This window comes from Nematostella vectensis, chromosome 12 (genome assembly GCF_932526225.1).
Source record: "Nematostella vectensis chromosome 12, jaNemVect1.1, whole genome shotgun sequence".
Lineage (NCBI taxonomy): Eukaryota > Metazoa > Cnidaria > Anthozoa > Actiniaria > Edwardsiidae > Nematostella > Nematostella vectensis.
The window spans coordinates 14,659,938-14,684,833 of record NC_064045.1 but is presented as its reverse complement, the minus strand read 5'-3'; the positions used below and the strand labels follow the sequence as shown (position 1 = coordinate 14,684,833).

The window sequence follows — 24,896 nt, the reverse complement described above, 5'->3', positions numbered from 1 at the left end:
TGAAATCTTTCGGGAATTGAGTCTTCATTCGTAGTCTGTTGTGTCAGCATGTTCGTGAGCCCGTGAAACTGAAACAGCGGTAATAAGCCTTATTTTTCGCTCTATATGGTCCTATAAACCTTATATGGTCAAGCTACAGCATGCTTTGTTTGGCGGGAAACTGACTTAGGTGTGAATGGATGGTTTGCTCAGTTCGCAGCATGAGACATGTATCGAGTGACACAAGACCTCTTATTACTGTACATCGAAAACAAACGAACAAATTAAAGCAACACATAGAATTGCGGTTCTGCAATTCGCTTCGTCAGTTCGTGGTGTTTTGGCTGGACTACGATTTCGCTTTGAACCACGCAAACTGAAAAGATACCTACGCTCGGAAGTCTTGCCTCCTTCCTAGCGGGAAGATGCGGTTTCGATCGTTTATTGGGTTTATTTCAGAGAGTGGTGAAGTTAAAAGGTCTGTGAAATGCTTCAAATAAACCCATAAAAGCGAAAATCCTTCTTTGGTTTGAGTTCTATACTTGTAGAAGCTCGAGTGAAACTTGAGCAGCGAGGCGAATGATGAAAATTTGCATATGAACTTGAAGTGATTTGACGTTTGCTGGACATAATGAAGTGTGAACTAGGTGTTACTCCCAATCTCCGTTGTGCTTTGCTCAATGTTTTAAAGCTCACATTTCATGAATTCGCGCGAAAAACCCGATTTTAAATTCGATTTTTCGAGCATAGTAAAAGGGCGGTATTTCTTGAAAATCGGCGACGATGAATATTTTAGTACGATCTTTGGTATGGATATACTTTTAGGCGATTTCCAGCCTAAACGATAACCTCCGGTATTACCTTAAGAGAAAGGCACTAGTTCTGTAAAATATAAGGTTGACAATTGTGTCACATCCGCAACACACATTAAAAAAATATATATAATTTAGTTGTTTTAAAGGTAGCTTATTTTTTTTGCTAAAAGACTGGGAATGTCTTTCTTCTATAAATACAAATTTCTCTAGACTTGACAGGCATTTAAAACTGTTTTTGAATGTCCCATCCTTGACATGGAATTGCCCATGTGCAGTGTTGTCATACATACCTACCATCTGTGTGATACATAGAGAATACTACATGAAAAGTGCGCACGTATGGTTTTTATTCACGAGTTGTGCAGTATCAAAAAACGAACGAGTGAGTGCAGCGAACGGGTGAGTAGTTTTATACAAAACAATGTCGTGAGTGAATAAAACCTGTACAGAGCACTTTCCATGCCGTATTTTGTTTATTATATACATACTGAGAAATTTATAACAAGCTTATTACATAACATTTTATTATACTTAGCTGCAGAGGCTCCGAGGTTTGTGCTGTTTGACGGTTCAGTTGAAGACAGACAGAAACTTACATTGAATTGGATCTGTCTCTGTCGCTAATGTCACGCACAAGACTGTGATGTTAGACAGCGTTTTAACAGCCTTACATCTCGCTCGGTTTTTCCCTTTGTATTTTTGTTTTCAAGACTTTCTACATAATCCTCTACAGTGTCATTGAGAGTAGCAAATCTATTGTCTTCCATTTTGAACACTTTGTATTCAATTTTCACAGTAAAATTTCATTCTCTCGCTCAAAGGAGCTCAATAACAAAAGTGGCATGCAATGCTACCCATCTTCCCGCGTTGGGATTGATGCCGTTAAGGTGCAGTGAAAAAATATTGTTCGTCCAATCAAAACCACGAATGACTTTTCTTTACGGTGAAAAAACCTCGTTCGCGCCTCTGATTTGCCAGTGAACGAACGAAAATTTACTGAATATGTTTTCAGTGAGTATTTCTCACTATGTATATAATAAATACCTACAGTGTGTATGTGTTGTCATACATACCCACCATCTGTGTGAGACATACCTACCGTGTATATGTTGCTGTTGTACATACCCATTATCTGTGTGAGACATACCTACCGTGTATATGTTGCTGTCATACATACCCGCCATCTGTGTGAGACATACCTACCGTGTATATGTTGCTGTTGTACATACCCACCATCTGTGTGAGACATACCTACCGTGTATATGTTGCTGTTGTACATACCCGCCATCTGTGTGAGACATACCTACCGTGTGTATGTTGCTGTTGTACATACCCATTATCTGTGTGAGACATACCTACCGTGTGTATATGTTGCTGTTGTACATACCCATTATCTGTGTGAGACATACCTACCGTGTATATGTTGCTGTTGTACATACCCATTATCTGTGTGAGACATACCTACCGTGTATATGTTGCTGTTGTACATACCCACCATCTGTGTGAGACATACCTACCGTGTATATGTTGCTGTTGTACATACCCATTATCTGTGTGAGACATACCTACCGTGTATATGTTGCTGTTGTACATACCCGCCATCTGTGTGAGACATACCTACCGTGTATATGTTGCTGTTGTACATACCCATTATCTGTGTGAGACATACCTACCGTGTGTATATGTTGCTGTTGTACATACCCATTATCTATGTGAGACATACCTACCGTGTATATGTTGCTGTTGTACATACCCATTATCTGTGTGAGACATACCTACCGTGTATATGTTGCTGTCATACATACCGGCCATCTGTGTGAGACATACCTACCGTGTATATGTTGCTGTTGTACATACCCATTATCTGTGTGAGACATACCTACCGTGTATATGTTGCTGTTGTACATACCCATTATCTGTGTGAGACATACCTACCGTGTATATGTTGCTGTTGTACATACCCGCCATCTGTGTGAGGCATACCTACCGTGTATATGTTGCTGTTGTACATACCCGCCATCTGTGTGAGACATACCTACCGTGTGTATATGTTGCTGTTGTACATACCCATTATCTGTGTGAGACATACCTACCGTGTGTATGTTGCTGTCGTACATACCCATTATCTGTGTGAGACATACCTACCGTGTGTATGTGTTGCTGTTGTACATACCCATTATCTGTGTGAGACATACCTACCGTGTGTATGTTGCTGTCGTACATACCCATTATCTGTGTGAGACATACCTACCGTGTGTATGTTGCTGTCGTACATACCCATTATCTGTGTGAGACATACCTACCGTGTGTATGTTGCTGTCGTACATACCCATTATCTGTGTGAGACATACCTACCGTGTGTATGTGTTGCTGTTGTACATACCCATTATCTGTGTGAGACATACCTACCGTGTGTATGTGTTGCTGTTGTACATACCCATTATCTGTGTGAGACATACCTACCGTGTATATGTTGCTGTTGTACATACCCATTATCTGTGTGAGACATACCTACCGTGTATATGTTGCTGTTGTACATACCCACCATCTGTGTGAGACATACCTACCGTGTGTATGTTGCTGTTGTACATACCCATTATCTGTGTGAGACATACCTACCGTGTATATGTTGCTGTTGTACATACCCACCATCTGTGTGAGACATACCTACCGTGTGTATGTTGCTGTTGTACATACCCACCATCTGTGTGAGACATACCTACCGTGTGTATGTTGCTGTTGTACATACCCACCATCTGTGTGAGACATACCTACCGTGTATATGTTGCTGTTGTACATACCCGCCATCTGTGTGAGACATACCTACCATGTATATGTTGCTGTTGTACATACCCATTATCTGTGTGAGACATACCTACCGTGTGTATGTGTTGCTGTTGTACATACCCATTATCTGTGTGAGACATACCTACCGTGTGTATGTGTTGCTGTTGTACATACCCATTATCTGTGTGAGACATACCTACCGTGTATATGTTGCTGTTGTACATACCCATTATCTGTGTGAGACATACCTACCGTGTATATGTTGCTGTTGTACATACCCACCATCTGTGTGAGACATACCTACCGTGTATATGTTGCTGTTGTACATACCCACCATCTGTGTGAGACATACCTACCGTGTATATGTTGCTGTTGTACATACCCGCCATCTGTGTGAGACATACCTACCATGTATATGTTGCTGTTGTACATACCCATTATCTGTGTGAGACATACCTACCGTGTATATGTTGCTGTTGTACATACCCACCATCTGTGTGAGACATACCTACCGTGTATATGTTGCTGTTGTACATACCCACCATCTGTGTGAGACATACCTACCGTGTATATGTTGCTGTTGTACATACCCACCATCTGTGTGAGACATACCTACCGTGTGTATGTTGCTGTTGTACATACCCATTATCTGTGTGAGACATACCTACCGTGTATATGTTGCTGTTGTACATACCCACCATCTGTGTGAGACATACCTACCGTGTATATGTTGCTGTCATACATACCCGCCATCTGTGTGAGACATACCTACCGTGTATATGTTGCTGTTGTACATACCCACCATCTGTGTGAGACATACCTACCGTGTATATGTTGCTGTTGTACATACCCGCCATCTGTGTGAGACATACCTACCGTGTATATGTTGCTGTTGTACATACCCACCATCTGTGTGAGACATACCTACCGTGTATATGTTGCTGTTGTACATACCCGCCATCTGTGTGAGACATACCTACCGTGTGTATGTTGCTGTTGTACATACCCATTATCTGTGTGAGACATACCTACCGTGTATATGTTGCTGTTGTACATACCCACCATCTGTGTGAGACATACCTACCGTGTATATGTTGCTGTTGTACATACCCATTATCTGTGTGAGACATACCTACCGTGTATATGTTGCTGTTGTACATACCCGCCATCTGTGTGAGACATACCTACCGTGTATATGTTGCTGTTGTACATACCCATTATCTGTGTGAGACATACCTACCGTGTGTATATGTTGCTGTTGTACATACCCATTATCTATGTGAGACATACCTACCGTGTATATGTTGCTGTTGTACATACCCATTATCTGTGTGAGACATACCTACCGTGTATATGTTGCTGTCATACATACCGGCCATCTGTGTGAGACATACCTACCGTGTATATGTTGCTGTTGTACATACCCATTATCTGTGTGAGACATACCTACCGTGTATATGTTGCTGTTGTACATACCCATTATCTGTGTGAGACATACCTACCGTGTATATGTTGCTGTTGTACATACCCGCCATCTGTGTGAGGCATACCTACCGTGTATATGTTGCTGTTGTACATACCCGCCATCTGTGTGAGACATACCTACCGTGTGTATATGTTGCTGTTGTACATACCCATTATCTGTGTGAGACATACCTACCGTGTGTATGTTGCTGTCGTACATACCCATTATCTGTGTGAGACATACCTACCGTGTGTATGTGTTGCTGTTGTACATACCCATTATCTGTGTGAGACATACCTACCGTGTGTATGTTGCTGTCGTACATACCCATTATCTGTGTGAGACATACCTACCGTGTGTATGTTGCTGTCGTACATACCCATTATCTGTGTGAGACATACCTACCGTGTGTATGTTGCTGTCGTACATACCCATTATCTGTGTGAGACATACCTACCGTGTGTATGTGTTGCTGTTGTACATACCCATTATCTGTGTGAGACATACCTACCGTGTGTATGTGTTGCTGTTGTACATACCCATTATCTGTGTGAGACATACCTACCGTGTATATGTTGCTGTTGTACATACCCATTATCTGTGTGAGACATACCTACCGTGTATATGTTGCTGTTGTACATACCCACCATCTGTGTGAGACATACCTACCGTGTGTATGTTGCTGTTGTACATACCCATTATCTGTGTGAGACATACCTACCGTGTATATGTTGCTGTTGTACATACCCACCATCTGTGTGAGACATACCTACCGTGTGTATGTTGCTGTTGTACATACCCACCATCTGTGTGAGACATACCTACCGTGTGTATGTTGCTGTTGTACATACCCACCATCTGTGTGAGACATACCTACCGTGTATATGTTGCTGTTGTACATACCCGCCATCTGTGTGAGACATACCTACCATGTATATGTTGCTGTTGTACATACCCATTATCTGTGTGAGACATACCTACCGTGTGTATGTGTTGCTGTTGTACATACCCATTATCTGTGTGAGACATACCTACCGTGTGTATGTGTTGCTGTTGTACATACCCATTATCTGTGTGAGACATACCTACCGTGTATATGTTGCTGTTGTACATACCCATTATCTGTGTGAGACATACCTACCGTGTATATGTTGCTGTTGTACATACCCACCATCTGTGTGAGACATACCTACCGTGTATATGTTGCTGTTGTACATACCCACCATCTGTGTGAGACATACCTACCGTGTATATGTTGCTGTTGTACATACCCGCCATCTGTGTGAGACATACCTACCATGTATATGTTGCTGTTGTACATACCCATTATCTGTGTGAGACATACCTACCGTGTATATGTTGCTGTTGTACATACCCACCATCTGTGTGAGACATACCTACCGTGTATATGTTGCTGTTGTACATACCCACCATCTGTGTGAGACATACGTACCGTGTATATGTTGCTGTTGTACATACCCACCATCTGTGTGAGACATACCTACCGTGTGTATGTTGCTGTTGTACATACCCATTATCTGTGTGAGACATACCTACCGTGTATATGTTGCTGTTGTACATACCCACCATCTGTGTGAGACATACCTACCGTGTATATGTTGCTGTTGTAAATACCCATTATCTGTGTGAGACATACCTACCGTGTATATGTTGCTGTTGTACATACCCATTATCTGTGTGAGACATACCTACCGTGTATATGTTGCTGTTGTACATACCCACCATCTGTGTGAGACATACCTACCGTGTATATGTTGCTGTTGTACATACCCATTATCTGTGTGAGACATACCTACCGTGTGTATGTTGCTGTTGTACATACCCACCATCTGTGTGAGACATACCTACCGTGTATATGTTGCTGTTGTACATACCCACCATCTGTGTGAGACATACCTACCGTGTATATGTTGCTGTTGTACATACCCATTATCTGTGTGAGACATACCTACCGTGTATATGTTGCTGTTGTACATACCCGCCATCTGTGTGAGGCATACCTACCGTGTATATGTTGCTGTTGTACATACCCACCATCTGTGTGAGACATACCTACCGTGTATATGTTGCTGTTGTACATACCCATTATCTGTGTGAGACATACCTACCGTGTATATGTTGCTGTTGTACATACCCATTATCTGTGTGAGACATACCTACCGTGTGTATGTGTTGCTGTTGTACATACCCATTATCTGTGTGAGACATACCTACCGTGTATATGTTGCTGTTGTACATACCCATTATCTGTGTGAGACATACCTACCGTGTGTATATGTTGCTGTTGTACATACCCATTATCTGTGTGAGACATACCTACCGTGTATATGTTGCTGTTGTACATACCCATTATCTGTGTGAGACATACCTACCGTGTGTATATGTTGCTGTTGTACATACCCACCATCTGTGTGAGACATACCTACCGTGTATATGTTGCTGTTGTACATACCCATTATCTGTGTGAGACATACCTACCGTGTGTATATGTTGCTGTTGTACATACCCATTATCTGTGTGAGACATACCTACCGTGTATATGTTGCTGTTGTACATACCCATTATCTGTGTGAGACATACCTACCGTGTGTATATGTTGCTGTTGTACATACCCATTATCTGTGTGAGACATACCTACCGTGTGTATATGTTGCTGTTGTACATACCCATTATCTGTGTGAGGCATACCTACCGTGTATATGTTGCTGTTGTACATACCCGCCATCTGTGTGAGACATACCTACCGTGTGTATATGTTGCTGTTGTACATACCCATTATCTGTGTGAGACATACCTACCGTGTGTATGTTGCTGTCGTACATACCCATTATCTGTGTGAGACATACCTACCGTGTGTATGTGTTGCTGTTGTACATACCCATTATCTGTGTGAGACATACCTACCGTGTGTATGTTGCTGTCGTACATACCCATTATCTGTGTGAGACATACCTACCGTGTGTATGTTGCTGTCGTACATACCCATTATCTGTGTGAGACATACCTACCGTGTGTATGTTGCTGTCGTACATACCCATTATCTGTGTGAGACATACCTACCGTGTGTATGTGTTGCTGTTGTACATACCCATTATCTGTGTGAGACATACCTACCGTGTGTATGTGTTGCTGTTGTACATACCCATTATCTGTGTGAGACATACCTACCGTGTATATGTTGCTGTTGTACATACCCATTATCTGTGTGAGACATACCTACCGTGTATATGTTGCTGTTGTACATACCCACCATCTGTGTGAGACATACCTACCGTGTGTATGTTGCTGTTGTACATACCCATTATCTGTGTGAGACATACCTACCGTGTATATGTTGCTGTTGTACATACCCACCATCTGTGTGAGACATACCTACCGTGTGTATGTTGCTGTTGTACATACCCACCATCTGTGTGAGACATACCTACCGTGTGTATGTTGCTGTTGTACATACCCACCATCTGTGTGAGACATACCTACCGTGTATATGTTGCTGTTGTACATACCCGCCATCTGTGTGAGACATACCTACCATGTATATGTTGCTGTTGTACATACCCATTATCTGTGTGAGACATACCTACCGTGTGTATGTGTTGCTGTTGTACATACCCATTATCTGTGTGAGACATACCTACCGTGTGTATGTGTTGCTGTTGTACATACCCATTATCTGTGTGAGACATACCTACCGTGTATATGTTGCTGTTGTACATACCCATTATCTGTGTGAGACATACCTACCGTGTATATGTTGCTGTTGTACATACCCACCATCTGTGTGAGACATACCTACCGTGTATATGTTGCTGTTGTACATACCCACCATCTGTGTGAGACATACCTACCGTGTATATGTTGCTGTTGTACATACCCGCCATCTGTGTGAGACATACCTACCATGTATATGTTGCTGTTGTACATACCCATTATCTGTGTGAGACATACCTACCGTGTATATGTTGCTGTTGTACATACCCACCATCTGTGTGAGACATACCTACCGTGTATATGTTGCTGTTGTACATACCCACCATCTGTGTGAGACATACCTACCGTGTATATGTTGCTGTTGTACATACCCACCATCTGTGTGAGACATACCTACCGTGTGTATGTTGCTGTTGTACATACCCATTATCTGTGTGAGACATACCTACCGTGTATATGTTGCTGTTGTACATACCCACCATCTGTGTGAGACATACCTACCGTGTATATGTTGCTGTTGTAAATACCCATTATCTGTGTGAGACATACCTACCGTGTATATGTTGCTGTTGTACATACCCATTATCTGTGTGAGACATACCTACCGTGTATATGTTGCTGTTGTACATACCCACCATCTGTGTGAGACATACCTACCGTGTATATGTTGCTGTTGTACATACCCATTATCTGTGTGAGACATACCTACCGTGTGTATGTTGCTGTTGTACATACCCACCATCTGTGTGAGACATACCTACCGTGTATATGTTGCTGTTGTACATACCCACCATCTGTGTGAGACATACCTACCGTGTATATGTTGCTGTTGTACATACCCATTATCTGTGTGAGACATACCTACCGTGTATATGTTGCTGTTGTACATACCCGCCATCTGTGTGAGGCATACCTACCGTGTATATGTTGCTGTTGTACATACCCACCATCTGTGTGAGACATACCTACCGTGTATATGTTGCTGTTGTACATACCCATTATCTGTGTGAGACATACCTACCGTGTATATGTTGCTGTTGTACATACCCATTATCTGTGTGAGACATACCTACCGTGTGTATGTGTTGCTGTTGTACATACCCATTATCTGTGTGAGACATACCTACCGTGTATATGTTGCTGTTGTACATACCCATTATCTGTGTGAGACATACCTACCGTGTGTATATGTTGCTGTTGTACATACCCATTATCTGTGTGAGACATACCTACCGTGTATATGTTGCTGTTGTACATACCCATTATCTGTGTGAGACATACCTACCGTGTGTATATGTTGCTGTTGTACATACCCACCATCTGTGTGAGACATACCTACCGTGTATATGTTGCTGTTGTACATACCCATTATCTGTGTGAGACATACCTACCGTGTGTATATGTTGCTGTTGTACATACCCATTATCTGTGTGAGACATACCTACCGTGTATATGTTGCTGTTGTACATACCCATTATCTGTGTGAGACATACCTACCGTGTGTATATGTTGCTGTTGTACATACCCATTATCTGTGTGAGACATACCTACCGTGTGTATATGTTGCTGTTGTACATACCCATTATCTGTGTGAGACATACCTACCGTGTATATGTTGCTGTTGTACATACCCACCATCTGTGTGAGACATACCTACCGTGTGTATGTTGCTGTTGTACATACCCATTATCTGTGTGAGACATACCTACCGTGTATATGTTGCTGTTGTACATACCCATTATCTGTGTGAGACATACCTACCATGTGTATGTTGCTGTTGTACATACCCGCCATCTGTGTGAGACATACCTACCGTGTATATGTTGCTGTTGTACATACCCATTATCTGTGTGAGACATACCTACCGTGTGTATGTTGCTGTCGTACATACCCATTATCTGTGTGAGACATACCTACCGTGTATATGTTGCTGTTGTACATACCCATTATCTGTGTGAGACATACCTACCGTGTATGTGTTGCTGTTGTACATACCCATTATCTGTGTGAGACATACCTACCGTGTGTATATGTTGCTGTTGTACATACCCATTATCTGTGTGAGACATACCTACCGTGTGTATATGTTGCTGTTGTACATACCCATTATCTGTGTGAGACATACCTACCATGTGTATGTTGCTGTTGTACATACCCACCATCTGTGTGAGACATACCTACCGTGTGTATGTTGCTGTTGTACATACCCACCATCTGTGTGAGACATACCTACCGTGTGTATGTTGCTGTTGTACATACCCACCATCTGTGTGAGACATACCTACCGTGTGTATGTGTTGCTGTTGTACATACCCATTATCTGTGTGAGACATACCTACCATGTGTATGTTGCTGTTGTACATACCCATTATCTGTGTGAGACATACCTACCGTGTATGTGTTGCTGTCGTACATACCCACCATCTGTGTGAGACATACCTACCGTGTGTATGTGTTGCTGTTGTACATACCCATTATCTGTGTGAGACATACCTACCGTGTATATGTTGCTGTCGTACATACCCATTATCTGTGTGAGACATACCTACCGTGTGTATGTTGCTGTTGTACATACCCACCATCTGTGTGAGACATACCTACCGTGTGTATGTGTTGCTGTTGTACATACCCATTATCTGTGTGAGACATACCTACCGTGTATATGTTGCTGTCGTACATACCCATTATCTGTGTGAGACATACCTACCGTGTATATGTTGCTGTTGTACATACCCATTATCTGTGTGAGACATACCTACCGTGTATATGTTGCTGTTGTACATACCCATTATCTGTGTGAGACATACCTACCGTGTGTATGTGTTGCTGTTGTACATACCCATTATCTGTGTGAGACATACCTACCGTGTATATGTTGCTGTTGTACATACCCATTATCTGTGTGAGACATACCTACTGTGTATATGTTGCTGTTGTACATACCCATTATCTGTGTGAGACATACCTACCGTGTGTATATGTTGCTGTTGTACATACCCATTATCTGTGTGAGACATACCTACCGTGTATATGTTGCTGTTGTACATACCCATTATCTGTGTGAGACATACCTACCGTGTGTATGTTGCTGTTGTACATACCCATTATCTGTGTGAGACATACCTACCGTGTATATGTTGCTGTTGTACATACCCATTATCTGTGTGAGACATACCTACCGTGTATATGTTGCTGTTGTACATACCCATTATCTGTGTGAGACATACCTACCGTGTGTATGTGTTGCTGTTGTACATACCCATTATCTGTGTGAGACATACCTACCGTGTATATGTTGCTGTTGTACATACCCATTATCTGTGTGAGACATACCTACCGTGTATATGTTGCTGTTGTACATACCCATTATCTGTGTGAGACATACCTACCGTGTGTATATGTTGCTGTTGTACATACCCATTATCTGTGTGAGACATACCTACCATGTGTATGTTGCTGTTGTACATACCCACCATCTGTGTGAGACATACCTACCGTGTATATGTTGCTGTCATACATACCCACCATCTGTGTGAGACATACCTACCGTGTATATGTTGCTGTTGTACATACCCACCATCTGTGTGAGACATACCTACCATGTGTATGTTGCTGTTGTACATACCCACCATCTGTGTGAGACATACCTACCGTGTGTATGTGTTGCTGTTGTACATACCCATTATCTGTGTGAGACATACCTACCGTGTGTATGTTGCTGTTGTACATACCCATTATCTGTGTGAGACATACCTACCGTGTGTATGTGTTGCTGTTGTACATACCCATTATCTGTGTGAGACATACCTACCGTGTATATGTTGCTGTTGTACATACCCACCATCTGTGTGAGACATACCTACCGTGTATATGTTGCTGTTGTACATACCCATTATCTGTGTGAGACATACCTACCGTGTGTATATGTTGCTGTTGTACATACCCATTATCTGTGTGAGACATACCTACCGTGTATATGTTGCTGTTGTACATACCCATTATCTGTGTGAGACATACCTACCGTGTATATGTTGCTGTTGTACATACCCACCATCTGTGTGAGACATACCTACCGTGTATATGTTGCTGTTGTACATACCCATTATCTGTGTGAGACATACCTACCGTGTGTATATGTTGCTGTTGTACATACCCATTATCTATGTGAGACATACCTACCGTGTATATGTTGCTGTTGTACATACCCACCATCTGTGTGAGACATACCTACCGTGTATATGTTGCTGTTGTACATACCCACCATCTGTGTGAGACATACCTACCGTGTGTATGTTGCTGTTGTACATACCCATTATCTGTGTGAGACATACCTACCGTGTATATGTTGCTGTTGTACATACCCACCATCTGTGTGAGACATACCTACCGTGTATATGTTGCTGTTGTAAATACCCATTATCTGTGTGAGACATACCTACCGTGTATATGTTGCTGTTGTACATACCCATTATCTGTGTGAGACATACCTACCGTGTATATGTTGCTGTTGTACATACCCACCATCTGTGTGAGACATACCTACCGTGTATATGTTGCTGTTGTACATACCCATTATCTGTGTGAGACATACCTACCGTGTGTATGTTGCTGTTGTACATACCCACCATCTGTGTGAGACATACCTACCGTGTATATGTTGCTGTTGTACATACCCACCATCTGTGTGAGACATACCTACCGTGTATATGTTGCTGTTGTACATACCCATTATCTGTGTGAGACATACCTACCGTGTATATGTTGCTGTTGTACATACCCGCCATCTGTGTGAGGCATACCTACCGTGTATATGTTGCTGTTGTACATACCCACCATCTGTGTGAGACATACCTACCGTGTATATGTTGCTGTTGTACATACCCATTATCTGTGTGAGACATACCTACCGTGTATATGTTGCTGTTGTACATACCCATTATCTGTGTGAGACATACCTACCGTGTGTATGTGTTGCTGTTGTACATACCCATTATCTGTGTGAGACATACCTACCGTGTATATGTTGCTGTTGTACATACCCATTATCTGTGTGAGACATACCTACCGTGTGTATATGTTGCTGTTGTACATACCCATTATCTGTGTGAGACATACCTACCGTGTATATGTTGCTGTTGTACATACCCATTATCTGTGTGAGACATACCTACCGTGTGTATATGTTGCTGTTGTACATACCCACCATCTGTGTGAGACATACCTACCGTGTATATGTTGCTGTTGTACATACCCATTATCTGTGTGAGACATACCTACCGTGTGTATATGTTGCTGTTGTACATACCCATTATCTGTGTGAGACATACCTACCGTGTATATGTTGCTGTTGTACATACCCATTATCTGTGTGAGACATACCTACCGTGTGTATATGTTGCTGTTGTACATACCCATTATCTGTGTGAGACATACCTACCGTGTGTATATGTTGCTGTTGTACATACCCATTATCTGTGTGAGACATACCTACCGTGTATATGTTGCTGTTGTACATACCCACCATCTGTGTGAGACATACCTACCGTGTGTATGTTGCTGTTGTACATACCCATTATCTGTGTGAGACATACCTACCGTGTATATGTTGCTGTTGTACATACCCATTATCTGTGTGAGACATACCTACCATGTGTATGTTGCTGTTGTACATACCCGCCATCTGTGTGAGACATACCTACCGTGTATATGTTGCTGTTGTACATACCCATTATCTGTGTGAGACATACCTACCGTGTGTATGTTGCTGTCGTACATACCCATTATCTGTGTGAGACATACCTACCGTGTATATGTTGCTGTTGTACATACCCATTATCTGTGTGAGACATACCTACCGTGTATGTGTTGCTGTTGTACATACCCATTATCTGTGTGAGACATACCTACCGTGTGTATATGTTGCTGTTGTACATACCCATTATCTGTGTGAGACATACCTACCGTGTGTATATGTTGCTGTTGTACATACCCATTATCTGTGTGAGACATACCTACCATGTGTATGTTGCTGTTGTACATACCCACCATCTGTGTGAGACATACCTACCGTGTGTATGTTGCTGTTGTACATACCCACCATCTGTGTGAGACATACCTACCGTGTGTATGTTGCTGTTGTACATACCCACCATCTGTGTGAGACATACCTACCGTGTGTATGTGTTGCTGTTGTACATACCCATTATCTGTGTGAGACATACCTACCATGTGTATGTTGCTGTTGTACATACCCATTATCTGTGTGAGACATACCTACCGTGTATGTGTTGCTGTCGTACATACCCACCATCTGTGTGAGACATACCTACCGTGTGTATGTGTTGCTGTTGTACATACCCATTATCTGTGTGAGACATACCTACCGTGTATATGTTGCTGTCGTACATACCCATTATCTGTGTGAGACATACCTACCGTGTGTATGTTGCTGTTGTACATACCCACCATCTGTGTGAGACATACCTACCGTGTGTATGTGTTGCTGTTGTACATACCCATTATCTGTGTGAGACATACCTACCGTGTATATGTTGCTGTCGTACATACCCATTATCTGTGTGAGACATACCTACCGTGTATATGTTGCTGTTGTACGTACCCATTATCTGTGTGAGACATACCTACCGTGTATATGTTGCTGTTGTACATACCCATTATCTGTGTGAGACATACCTACCGTGTGTATGTGTTGCTGTTGTACATACCCATTATCTGTGTGAGACATACCTACCGTGTATATGTTGCTGTTGTACATACCCATTATCTGTGTGAGACATACCTACTGTGTATATGTTGCTGTTGTACATACCCATTATCTGTGTGAGACATACCTACCGTGTGTATATGTTGCTGTTGTACATACCCATTATCTGTGTGAGACATACCTACCGTGTATATGTTGCTGTTGTACATACCCATTATCTGTGTGAGACATACCTACCGTGTGTATGTTGCTGTTGTACATACCCATTATCTGTGTGAGACATACCTACCGTGTATATGTTGCTGTTGTACATACCCATTATCTGTGTGAGACATACCTACCGTGTATATGTTGCTGTTGTACATACCCATTATCTGTGTGAGACATACCTACCGTGTGTATGTGTTGCTGTTGTACATACCCATTATCTGTGTGAGACATACCTACCGTGTATATGTTGCTGTTGTACATACCCATTATCTGTGTGAGACATACCTACCGTGTATATGTTGCTGTTGTACATACCCATTATCTGTGTGAGACATACCTACCGTGTGTATATGTTGCTGTTGTACATACCCATTATCTGTGTGAGACATACCTACCATGTGTATGTTGCTGTTGTACATACCCACCATCTGTGTGAGACATACCTACCGTGTATATGTTGCTGTCATACATACCCACCATCTGTGTGAGACATACCTACCGTGTATATGTTGCTGTTGTACATACCCACCATCTGTGTGAGACATACCTACCATGTGTATGTTGCTGTTGTACATACCCACCATCTGTGTGAGACATACCTACCGTGTGTATGTGTTGCTGTTGTACATACCCATTATCTGTGTGAGACATACCTACCGTGTGTATGTTGCTGTTGTACATACCCATTATCTGTGTGAGACATACCTACCGTGTGTATGTGTTGCTGTTGTACATACCCATTATCTGTGTGAGACATACCTACCGTGTATATGTTGCTGTTGTACATACCCACCATCTGTGTGAGACATACCTACCGTGTATATGTTGCTGTTGTACATACCCATTATCTGTGTGAGACATACCTACCGTGTGTATATGTTGCTGTTGTACATACCCATTATCTGTGTGAGACATACCTACCGTGTATATGTTGCTGTTGTACATACCCATTATCTGTGTGAGACATACCTACCGTGTATATGTTGCTGTTGTACATACCCACCATCTGTGTGAGACATACCTACCGTGTATATGTTGCTGTTGTACATACCCATTATCTGTGTGAGACATACCTACCGTGTGTATATGTTGCTGTTGTACATACCCATTATCTATGTGAGACATACCTACCGTGTATATGTTGCTGTTGTACATACCCATTATCTGTGTGAGACATACCTACCGTGTATATGTTGCTGTCATACATACCGGCCATCTGTGTGAGACATACCTACCGTGTATATGTTGCTGTTGTACATACCCATTATCTGTGTGAGACATACCTACCGTGTATATGTTGCTGTTGTACATACCCATTATCTGTGTGAGACATACCTACCGTGTATATGTTGCTGTTGTACATACCCGCCATCTGTGTGAGGCATACCTACCGTGTATATGTTGCTGTTGTACATACCCATTATCTGTGTGAGACATACCTACCGTGTATATGTTGCTGTTGTACATACCCGCCATCTGTGTGAGGCATACCTACCGTGTGTATATGTTGCTGTTGTACATACCCATTATCTATGTGAGACATACCTACCGTGTATATGTTGCTGTTGTACATACCCATTATCTGTGTGAGACATACCTACCGTGTATATGTTGCTGTTGTACATACCCGCCATCTGTGTGAGGCATACCTACCGTGTATATGTTGCTGTTGTACATACCCATTATCTGTGTGAGACATACCTACCGTGTGTATGTTGCTGTTGTACATACCCATTATCTGTGTGAGACATACCTACCGTGTGTATATGTTGCTGTTGTACATACCCATTATCTATGTGAGACATACCTACCGTGTATATGTTGCTGTTGTACATACCCACCATCTGTGTGAGACATACCTACCGTGTGTATGTTGCTGTTGTACATACCCATTATCTGTGTGAGACATACCTACCGTGTATATGTTGCTGTTGTACATACCCATTATCTGTGTGAGACATACCTACCGTGTATATGTTGCTGTTGTACATACCCATTATCTGTGTGAGACATACCTACCGTGTATATGTTGCTGTTGTACATACCCATTATCTGTGTGAGACATACCTACCGTGTGTATGTTGCTGTTGTACATACCCATTATCTGTGTGAGACATACCTACCGTGTGTATATGTTGCTGTTGTACATACCCACCATCTGTGTGAGACATACCTACCATGTATATGTTGCTGTTGTACATACCCATTATCTGTGTGAGACATACCTACCGTGTATATGTTGCTGTTGTACATACCCATTATCTGTGTGAGACATACCTACCGTGTATATGTTGCTGTTGTACATACCCACCATCTGTGTGAGACATACCTACCGTGTGTATGTTGCTGTTGTACATACCCATTATCTGTGTGAGACATACCTACCGTGTATATGTTGCTGTTGTACATACCCATTATCTGTGTGAGACATACCTACCGTGTATGTGTTGCTGTCGTACATACCCACCATCTGTGTGAGACATACCTACCGTGTGTATGTTGCTGTTGTACATACCCACCATCTGTGTGAGACATACCTACCGTGTATATGTTGCTGTTGTACATACCCACCATCTGTGTGAGACATACCTACCGTGTATATGTTGCTGTTGTACATACCCGCCATCTGTGTGAGACATACCTACCGTGTATATGTTGCTGTTGTACATACCCATTATCTGTGTGAGACATACCTACCGTGTATATGTTGCTGTTGTACATACCCACCATCTGTGTGAGACATACCTACCGTGTATATGTTGCTGTTGTACATACCCACCATCTGTGTGAGACATACCTACCGTGTATATGTTGCTGTTGTACATACCCATTATCTGTGTGAGACATACCTACCGTGTGTATGTTGCTGTTGTACATACCCATTATCTGTGTGAGACATACCTACCGTGTATATGTTGCTGTTGTACATACCCATTATCTGTGTGAGACATACCTACCGTGTATATGTTGCTGTTGTACATACCCATTATCTGTGTGAGACATACCTACCGTGTATATGTTGCTGTTGTACATACCCACCATCTGTGTGAGACATACCTACCGTGTGTATGTTGCTGTTGTACATACCCATTATCTGTGTGAGACATACCTACCGTGTGTATATGTTGCTGTTGTACATACCCACCATCTGTGTGAGACATACCTACCGTGTGTATGTTGCTGTTGTACATACCCACCATCTGTGTGAGACATACCTACCGTGTATATGTTGCTGTTGTACATACCCACCATCTGTGTGAGACATACCTACCGTGTGTATGTTGCTGTTGTACATACCCACCATCTGTGTGAGACATACCTACCGTGTATATGTTGCTGTTGTACATACCCACCATCTGTGTGAGACATACCTACCGTGTATATGTTGCTGTTGTACATACCCACCATCTGTGTGAGACATACCTACCGTGTATATGTTGCTGTTGTACATACCCATTATCTGTGTGAGACATACCTACCGTGTATATGTTGCTGTTGTACATACCCACCATCTGTGTGAGACATACCTACCGTGTATATGTTGCTGTTGTACATACCCACCATCTGTGTGAGACATACCTACCGTGTATATGTTGCTGTTGTACATACCCATTATCTGTGTGAGACATACCTACCGTGTGTATGTTGCTGTTGTACATACCCATTATCTGTGTGAGACATACCTACCGTGTATATGTTGCTGTTGTACATACCCATTATCTGTGTGAGACATACCTACCGTGTATATGTTGCTGTTGTACATACCCATTATCTGTGTGAGACATACCTACCGTGTATATGTTGCTGTTGTACATACCCACCATCTGTGTGAGACATACCTACCGTGTGTATGTTGCTGTTGTACATACCCATTATCTGTGTGAGACATACCTACCGTGTGTATATGTTGCTGTTGTACATACCCACCATCTGTGTGAGACATACCTACCGTGTGTATGTTGCTGTTGTACATACCCACCATCTGTGTGAGACATACCTACCGTGTATATGTTGCTGTTGTACATACCCACCATCTGTGTGAGACATACCTACCGTGTATATGTTGCTGTTGTACATACCCACCATCTGTGTGAGACATACCTACCGTGTGTATGTTGCTGTTGTACATACCCATTATCTGTGTGAGACATACCTACCATGTATATGTTGCTGTTGTACATACCCACCATCTGTGTGAGACATACCTACCGTGTGTATGTTGCTGTTGTACATACCCATTATCTGTGTGAGACATACCTACCGTGTATATGTTGCTGTTGTACATACCCATTATCTGTGTGAGACATACCTACCGTGTATATGTTGCTGTTGTACATACCCATTATCTGTGTGAGACATACCTACCGTGTATATGTTGCTGTTGTACATACCCACCATCTGTGTGAGACATACCTACCGTGTGTATGTTGCTGTTGTACATACCCATTATCTGTGTGAGACATACCTACCGTGTGTATATGTTGCTGTTGTACATACCCACCATCTGTGTGAGACATACCTACCGTGTGTATGTTGCTGTTGTACATACCCACCATCTGTGTGAGACATACCTACCGTGTATATGTTGCTGTTGTACATACCCACCATCTGTGTGAGACATACCTACCGTGTATATGTTGCTGTTGTACATACCCACCATCTGTGTGAGACATACCTACCGTGTGTATGTTGCTGTTGTACATACCCATTATCTGTGTGAGACATACCTACCATGTATATGTTGCTGTTGTACATACCCACCATCTGTGTGAGACATACCTACCGTGTGTATGTTGCTGTTGTACATACCCATTATCTGTGTGAGACATACCTACCGTGTATATGTTGCTGTTGTACATACCCATTATCTGTGTGAGACATACCTACCGTGTGTATGTTGCTGTTGTACATACCCACCATCTGTGTGAGACATACCTACCGTGTATATGTTGCTGTTGTACATACCCACCATCTGTGTGAGACATACCTACCGTGTATATGTTGCTGTTGTACATACCCACCATCTGTGTGAGACATACCTACCGTGTATATGTTGCTGTTGTACATACCCATTATCTGTGTGAGACATACCTACCGTGTATATGTTGCTGTTGTACATACCCATTATCTGTGTGAGACATACCTACCGTGTGTATGTTGCTGTTGTACATACCCATTATCTGTGTGAGACATACCTACCGTGTGTATGTGTTGCTGTCCTACATACCCATTATCTGTGTGAGACATACCTACCGTGTATATGTGTTGCTGTCCTACATACCCTCACCCTGTTGTGTTGTGTTGTGTTGACAGGAACCAGAGGGACAGACTCCCCTGGCGCAGACTCTCCTTGATGCTCTTGCTGTAAGTCAGACATCTCGATTCAGATTATTTATAAGATTCGATCTGTACATTTGTCCTACACCATTATCTTGTTATGCCATTACTATTAAGTGTTAGAACAGAGAATTGACTTCCACAAAAGGTTTATGCGTGAGTCTTGATGAGTTTTTAGTATTTTCTCAATATTCCCTTAAAAGATTTGTTTATATATGATCCCTGCCAAAGGTTATGTTACTTTTTAATTTTAACTGAGCTCACAAGAACTGTGCCTCAACATCAAGACAAAACTAGCCTATGTGCAATTTGCTGCTCTGACTTATAATAATAATAATAATAATAATAATAATATATGTTTATTTCTACACCATTGCAGCTATCATGGCTGAATTACAAGTGAGAGGTCGTCACACAGAAACTAACAATAGCGCACAGTCACAAAATCTCTAAACCTACAAGTTTTAGCTTGCGGTCCTATTATTTTCTCATTTCCTGATCTCAAATTATATCCATGTTGGACAGTTGTCATGTTATTAACCACAGATTTTAAGGGTTCAACAGTTTTAGCTCTTGCCATAAATTTCCGACATGCTTCATCCCTTCTCTCAGACAAAAATTGGAGAGACGTTGAGGCAAGGGCACTACTATAGCTATGACTTGATGTATTTCATTTGCAGGATCTTTGCTTCTGTCCTGAGTTCACTGTCCACCCCAACAAGAAGGCGGGTCCAGTATGTATTACACAAGCAGACACTTCTCTATGTCAGCAGTCCATGTTCTGTTTAGGAAGTAGAAATCTTATTGTCTTGCAGTCTTTGTTGTGGAGAGTTTCACCCAATGGCAACAGGTTGTGCCCTTGTTGTTGTCGTTGTTCTTTTCTTTAATCCATTTGTGCACATAAAATCCTGGCAGCCCTACGGGAAAGGGGGAGGGTAATCCCTGGAACTCCCCCACCCCTCGGCTAGTGTAACCTTTGGGGCGCATCAGTTCCTGACACCCTTCATCTTCCTCAGGAGCAGCATGAAGACCTGTCATCCATAGACAGCTGTGAATACATATGGGAGGCAGGCGTCGGCTTTGCCACCTCACCCCCGTCCAATGCCCAGTTTGATTGTAATCGGGCGGAGCTTCTCAAGCTATTGCTGACTTGCTTCTCAGAGGCTATGTATCTACCACCTACTCGTAAGTAAAGGGACATTTAAAATGGGTGTGGCTTACTTTAGCAACAACTGCTAGATTAAAATAAACCTTTTTCTTTTTTTTATTTGCAGCTGAAAACCACACCCGGCCCAACAAATGGTTGTGTTACTTTGCCTCCTCTGAGAACAGGTGAATATTAGATCTTTGTATGGTGACAAATCGGCCATGTTGTGTAAGAGAGCTCAGGCGACATGAAAGCTATAGTTCTTCCTTAAAATCAATTCTCAAGTACTTTTTGGGCAATTCATCAAACATTGTTTCAAGCCTTACGCAATACTTTTTAAAGTATTGTCTTAAAAGACTGCAAGTTCTAAAATTACTGAGGAAAAGCATAAAAAAATAAATAAATGTTCTTACTTTTAAAATTGCCTTTTTCGTTGGCCATATTTAAGAATAAATCCAAAAAGCTTCATCTTAAATTAATGCCTTCTCTGTACTGTACAAGTAAGTGAAATATCTAAATTGGTCTGTTCGTCAACCACAGTAATGAGTGTGTATCTCCAAAAACTGGTACTTGACTATGCTAGTGTACACAGGCTGTATGTTACTCTGCATTAATTCTGTAGATAAGAAAGCAGTATATTGATTGAATAATGTGTTTATTCTCATAGGCATGCCCTCCCACTGTTCACTTCAATTCTGAACACTGTTTGCTCGTACGATCCTCTGGGTTATGGAGTCCCGTAAGTATTCCAGTCCTAGCTACTGTACTACTTTATCCTGGTCAAAATCTTTGAGCCATAGATACCTTTACATACATTTATGCATGCTAAAATGACACATGTCGTTTTGTCATTTGAACCTGACATTTTCCCTAATCCTTCCTCCCCACCAAGCAATGCTGTGTGGGATTTTATGCCAACAATGTGCATAACATGCTTTGCTAAGGGAGGGGGGGGGGGGGGATTTGATGATTCTGCAGATCAGATAAAATTTAAGAACCATCTCAACAGTGTTGTGCAGGATTGTATCAAACCTTTTATACCGTTATTATAGCCTCAATAATTGGTCCCCCTTAATTGTAATAGTAATATACTTTATTTGTATGATAAGCCAAGAAAATACACAAATGGACAACACTAATAAAAATCAGGTTAAACAATTATTTATAATGAAAGAAAAAATGACCAAGCTATAAGAAATAACAGTTAAATCTAATAAAAAAAAATGAAGTTCAGCATTGTGCTAACAGCATGGCTAAGTAAGTATTGATGTTAGGAGGGTGGGTCTGACCGAGTGTTGGTATAAGGGTGGATGGTCTGACCAAGTGTTGGTATAAGGGTGGAGGGTCTGACCAAGTGTTGGTATAAGGGTGGAGGGTCTGACCAAGTGTTGGTATAAGGGTGGAGGGTCTGACCAAGTGTTGGTATAAGGGTGGTGGGTTTGACCAAGTGTTGGTATAAGGGTGGAGGGTCTGACCAAGTGTTGGTATAAGGGTGGAGGGTCTGACCAAGTGTTGGTATAAGGGTGGAGGGTCTGACCAAGTGTTGGTATAAGGGTGGAGGGTCTGACCAAGTGTTAGTATAAGGGTGGAGGGCCTGACCAAGTGTTGGTATAAGGGTGGAGGGTCTGACCAAGTGTTGGTATAAGGGTGGAGGGTCTGACCAAGTGTTGGTATAAGGGTGGAGGGTCTGACCAAGTGTTAGTATAAGGGTGGAGGGCCTGACCAAGTGTTGGTATAAGGGTGGAGGGTCTGACCAAGTGTTGGTGTAAGGGTGGAGGGTCTGACCAAGTGTTGGTATAAGGGTGGAGGGTCTGACCAAGTGTTGCTATAAGGGTGGAGGGTCTGACCAAGTGTTGCTATAAGGGTGGAGGGTCTGACCAAGTGTTGGTATAAGGGTGGAGGGCCTGACCAAGTGTTGGTATAAGGGTGGAGGGTCTGACCAAGTGTTGGTATAAGGGTGGAGGGTCTGACCAAGTGTTGGTATAAGGGTGGTGGGTCTGACCAAGTGTTGGTATAAGGGTGGAGGGTCTGACCAAGTGTTGGTATTAGGGTGGAGGGTCTGACCAAGTGTTAGTATAAGGGTGGAGGGTCTGACCAAGTGTTGGTATAAGGGTGGAGGGCCTGACCAAGTGTTGGTATAAGGGTGGAGGGTCTGACCAAGTGTTGGTATAAGGGTGGAGGGCCTGACCAAGTGTTGGTATAAGGGTGGAGAGCCTGACCAAGTGTTGGAATAAGGGTTGAGGGTCTGACCAAGTGTTGGTACAAGGGTAGAGGGCCTGACCAAGTGTTGGTATAAGGGTGGTGGGTTTGACCAAGTGTTGGTATAAGGGTGGAGGGTCTGACCAAGTGTTGGTATTAGGGTGGAGGGTCTGACCAAGTGTTGGTATAAGGGTGGAGGGTCTGACCAAGTGATGATGATGTTTTTTTTTCGGTAGATACAATCACCTGATGTTCACAGACTTCAAGGAGCCGATGGTTGAGGTGGCTGCACAGTTGCTTGTGGTGTTGTTGGATCATGATGGGGGCGATGGGCAGAACCCTATAAATGACGACTTGGCTCATGACATGATGGAGGTATCCATGTCTTCTTGTATGAAATGGCTAAAAAATTAGCAATTTCATTATTCCTCTGTCACTGTGTTGGCTGAAAAAAAGGGGGGGGATTCTCTATTACTCTGTCTCAATTGTTGGCTGAATTGG

The 24,896-nt window shown here is 42.4% G+C and overlaps 1 protein-coding gene across 1 annotated transcript in view; it reads left to right on the top strand.

The window, feature by feature from the left end:
- The window catches only part of LOC5520190 (protein HID1), a 44,542-nt gene that overhangs the window by 4,894 nt on the left and 14,752 nt on the right, over positions 1–24,896 (top strand). Inside the window, exons 6-11 of the mRNA XM_048719964.1 lie at positions 21,026–21,076; positions 21,730–21,783; positions 22,066–22,234; positions 22,324–22,381; positions 22,864–22,935; positions 24,632–24,770. Of these exons, the coding sequence (XP_048575921.1) occupies positions 21,026–21,076; positions 21,730–21,783; positions 22,066–22,234; positions 22,324–22,381; positions 22,864–22,935; positions 24,632–24,770 (543 nt within the window). The remainder of the gene's footprint in view (positions 1–21,025; positions 21,077–21,729; positions 21,784–22,065; positions 22,235–22,323; positions 22,382–22,863; positions 22,936–24,631; positions 24,771–24,896) is intronic.